Source organism: Sorex araneus, chromosome 5 (genome assembly GCF_027595985.1).
Source record: "Sorex araneus isolate mSorAra2 chromosome 5, mSorAra2.pri, whole genome shotgun sequence".
In the NCBI taxonomy this organism is placed as follows: Eukaryota; Metazoa; Chordata; class Mammalia; order Eulipotyphla; family Soricidae; genus Sorex; species Sorex araneus.
Window position 1 is genome coordinate 140,932,096 of NC_073306.1, and position 4,610 is coordinate 140,936,705.

The following is a 4,610-nucleotide window of genomic DNA, read 5'->3' on the forward strand; positions in this document are numbered from 1 at the left end:
CCATTTTTTCTGCACTACTGGTTTTCTGGGTTTTTCTGAGTTAGGTCAGGAATTGGGAATGTTTTCTAGACTCTGTTTTGTGTGGGGAATGCCTGGGTGAGTGACTGATTTGGTCCCACAGCATCTACAGGATCTGAGTGGGCTCTAACATGCAGTTCTGTGGATGGCTATTTCAGCCTAATGGAGATGTCCGTCTCAGACGCTGGTCCTTCGAGGTTGATCCAAATGGGGGGGTCACACCAGCACTCTTAAGCTAAGACCCCGCGAGGGGTCTGGCCAGACGAGCACCTGAGAGTCGCCTGTGACTTGTCCATGGGGTCCCCTCCCTTGTGACATCAGCCATTGGGGGTAGGCACATATAAAATTCTCAGTATCCCCCTTCCCATGGACCAAGAAAGTCTGCTAGAATGGAATGATCTGGTAAGAGAGATGAAGGACCTTAAGTCCAAAATTTGATGTTATTCCACAGCACCATAACACGGGCTGCTTGCAGGAGGGTTCCACTGAGTGAACAGAAGGAAGTAGCATCACTCCTGCTCCAGGAGCAAAATCTGGAGACAAAGGTTCTGAAAATAACGGAGATACCCTTGTGCTTTTGCTACCCGTGCTTCCACTTCAGCAGCTGCAGTGCTGCCTCTCCATCCCTCTGACTGGCTGCACCCGGGGCCCTGCAGCTGAATACAGCCAGCAGTCGCCATCTCCGTCCCTGCATTTCCTTTGGTATGAATTTCTCCCTAGAATATTCTCTTTTTTTGTTGTTTGGGTCACACCTGGCAATGCACAGGAGTTACTTCTGGCTCTGCACTGAGGAATTACCCCCGGTGGAGCTCAGGGGGCTGTAGGATGACATTACTTTGTCCTTTCCCTCCTTGCCACAAGTAGCTTGTCCCGGTTTTACCCAGAGTTTAGGCTTACCCCAGTCACACCCATCAAGGTGTTCCCGAATCCCTCCCATCCCTTTGTTTAGCTATAATCACTTCTCCATGCTCTCTTCCCCAAAAGAGTTAATCCTCGGCTTTCCCTTAATCTGACTCTGCTAATTTGCAAGGTCAGACCTTCCTAGGATACTGAATTTATATTATATAAGTTAATATTGCCTTTCTCCTCTTCTTGTGCCTTTTGAATTATTTACTTTAAAGCTATGACTGTTGGGGCCGGAGTGATAGCACAGCGGGTAGGGCGTTTGCCTTGCACGCGGCCGACCTGGGTTCAATCCCCGGCATCCCATATGGTCCCCCAAGCACACCAGGAGTAATTCCTGAGTGCAAAGCCAGGAGTAACCCCTGAGCATCGCTGGGTGTGACCCAAAAAAGCAAAAAAAAAAAAAATAAATAAATAAAGCTATGACTGTTTTGTATAGACACAAGAAGACAATATTATGTTTTTATAATTTAAGACTTAATTGGCCTCGAATATTATTCCCTCCTGGGTATCTGCTTTCTCCACTTAAGCCTCAGTTGCCCTCAGTTCCTAGCACCACAAAGTAGGGTCCCCGACGTGGGACGGGAAGGATCCAGGGCAAGCGGTGAGTTATGTGCTACCCTGGCATCGAGATGGGCCTGGCCAAAGTGCCTAATTCTTAACTATAAGTTAAGAGCTTGATCATAGACAAATGCTGTCATGATCCAATAGTAATTATGAGACTGGGACCCTGCCAGGGATAGGAAAGACTGATCTGGCCTGAGCACTGTAGTCTGAGATTGAGATGGCCCCAGGAGAGCAATTCTATAAGCTTTAATGCATCTCTTATTGTGTCCATACAAAATAATTAATATTATGAATTCTTATATGTTTGCTGGCTGAGGAGAAGAGAAACACATTCATGGGACTCTGCCCTTGGGTGGATCCTCCTGCTGAAAGAGAATTAAGTCCTAGGAGAAGCATCCCCTAAGGGAAAGTAACCTTACCCTATTGATGGTGACCACACCTACGTGTATACCCCAACCCCCTGATGCTGTGGAGATTTAACTAGGGTGTGAGAGTGGGTTGGGGGGCCAGATCCACGGGGCAGATCCACGGGGAGAGATCCAGGAGAGCGGGAGAGAAGCGGAGGGAGAGAATGAAATAAACGGATCTAGCAACCAGTTTGGCCTTCTCCCTTCTTCCTTCCGTCGCCTGCCCTCGACCGACAGCACACGCAGCGGTTCTGGGGCACCGGACGTGGGCGGTGAGACAGAGCCGCCTGGAGAGCCCGAGAGTACACGCGCCCCCTCGGTGTTCTTTAGTTTTTTACAGGGGGCCATATGGGATGCTGGGAATCAAACCCGGGTCTGCCGCGTGCAAGGCAAACACCCTACTCTCTGTGCTATTGCTCTAGCCCCCTAAAATATTCTTATTGATATCTATTAATTCCTCATTTTAAAAAGGAGCACATAACTGTACTTCTGGGTCACTGATAGATTAACATTTGACTCCAAATAGATCTGATAAAGTACTCAGAATCCACTGTAATTTTTTACTTTAAAAAAAACTTCATGCTCGGGCTCTCAGAACCTTGCTGTCGGACCTCGCGGTGTTCGGACCTCGCTGCTCCAGCCTCCTGGGCTTCCAGCCTGAGCCCAGCACCAGGGGAAAAAAAAATTACATAGTTTCTTGCCCTGTATACACCTTGAGGTGAGCACAAAATTAAAATAAATTGCAACCATGAGGGAAATCGTGCACATCCAGGCCGGTCAATGTGGCAACCAGATCGGTGCCAAGTTCTGGGAAGTCATAAGTGATGAGCACGGCATCAACCCCACCGGCACCTACCATGGCGATAGCGACCTGCAGCTGGACCGCATCTCTGTGTACTACAATGAAGCCACAGGTGGCAAGTATGTTCCTCGTGCGATCTTGGTGGATCTAGAACCTGGAACCATGGACTCTGTTCGCTCAGGTCCTTTTGGTCAGATTTTCAGACCAGACAACTTTGTTTTTGGTCAATCCGGGGCAGGCAACAATTGGGCCAAGGGCCATTATACAGAGGGGGCAGAGCTGGTTGACTCGGTGTTGGATGTGGTGTGGAAGGAGGCTGAGAGCTGTGACTGCCTGCAGGGCTTCCAGCTGACGCATTCCCTTGGCGGGGGCACGGGCTCTGGAATGGGCACCCTGCTCATTAGCAAGGTCCGTGAAGAATACCCCGACCGCATCATGAACACCTTCAGTGTGGTGCCCTCACCCAAAGTCTCTGATACCGTGGTTGAGCCCTATAACGCCACCCTGTCGGTCCATCAGTTAGTAGAGAACACTGATGAGACCTACTGCATTGACAACGAGGCGCTTTCCGACATCTGTTTCCGCACCCTGAAGCTGACCATGACCACGCCAACTTACGGGGACCTGAGCCATCTCGTCTCAGCCACCATGAGCGGTGTCACCACCTGTCTCCGCTTCCCCGGCCAGCTCAATGCTGACCTCCGCAAACTGGCGGTCAATATGGTGCCCTTCCCCCGTCTCCACTTCTTCATGCCCAGCTTCGCCCCTCTAACAAGCCGAGGCAGCCAGCAGTACCGGGCCCTCACCGTGCCCGAACTCACCCAGCAGGTCTTCGATGCCAAGAACATGATGGCTGCGTGTGACCCCCGCCACGGCCGCTACCTCACCGTGGCTGCTGTGTTCCGCGGCCGGATTTCCATGAAGGAGGTCAATGAGCAGATGCTGAATGTGCAGAACAAGAATAGCAGCTACTTCGTGGAATGGATCCCCAACAACGTCAAGACCGCCGTCTGTGACATCCCGCCCCGCGGCCTCAAGATGGCAGTAACCTTCATCGGCAACAGCACCGCCATCCAGGAGCTGTTCAAGCGCATCTCGGAGCAGTTCACGGCCATGTTCCACCGGAAGGCCTTCCTCCACTGGTACACGGGCGAGGGCATGGACAAGATGAAGTTCACCGAGGCCGAGAGCAACATGAACGACCTCGTCGCCGAGTACCAGCAGTACCAGGATACCACGGCTGAAGAGGAGGAGGATTTCGGAGAGGAGGCAGAAGAGGAGGCCTAAGTGCAGAGCCCCACTGCCCCAGGCTTCTCAGTTCCCTCAGCTTCTTCCTCAACGACCCTGTTCCTTTCCCTCCGATTTTTTGCTTTTCCTGCTTCCATCTTTTTTTTTTTTTGTTCCTTTTTTTTCCCTGTTTCTTTTAGGGGGAGTTCAAACACTGCCTGGCACATGATAGGCGCTCAATAAATACTTGTTGTTGAATGTCTCCTCTTTCCACTCTGGGAAACCCTGTATTTCCATCTGGTGCCCCCTTCCCCCTATCTAATCTGTCCAGTTAATATTTTTTCCTTCTGTTTTCAAGATAATTCTCCAAGAACTGGGTCTCATCCAGATCCTACTGTGGATCGAGCTGAAAACCTCCATGGCCACCATTCCTGGTGGTAGCCAAACTAAAGAAGAGTCAGCTACCTCGAGAGTGTCCCTGAGGGCAGGGCTGGGGATGTCTTTCACTGAGGTCGAGAGGCAGGGAGTGTTTCAGTTCAGGCTCTCCAGGGTCCAAATTCCAAGTGACAGTATTATCTCCATTATCACTCTCCAAGCTCTGTCCTGTGCTATTTCCGCTGCCTGGGGTCTGTCCCACTGTCCTATGGAGAATTCTTCCCTCCATTGATTGGATTCCTTCCCCTGGT

At 50.9% G+C, this 4,610-nt stretch overlaps 1 protein-coding gene across 1 annotated transcript; it reads left to right on the forward strand.

Annotated features, from left to right (window-relative positions):
- The first annotated feature begins 2,577 nt into the window (after positions 1-2,577).
- Positions 2,578-4,186, forward strand: TUBB8 (tubulin beta 8 class VIII). Its single transcript, XM_055140459.1, has one exon. The coding sequence runs from the start codon at positions 2,644-2,646 to the stop codon at positions 3,982-3,984; it is 1,341 nt and encodes a 446-aa protein (XP_054996434.1). The 5' UTR covers positions 2,578-2,643; the 3' UTR covers positions 3,985-4,186.
- The last annotated feature ends 424 nt before the right edge of the window (positions 4,187-4,610 follow it).

Coding starts and splice junctions, on each gene's coding strand:
- TUBB8 (XM_055140459.1), top strand. CDS start 2,644: ATGAGGGAAATCGTGCACATCCAGGCCGGTCAATGTGGCAACCAGATC.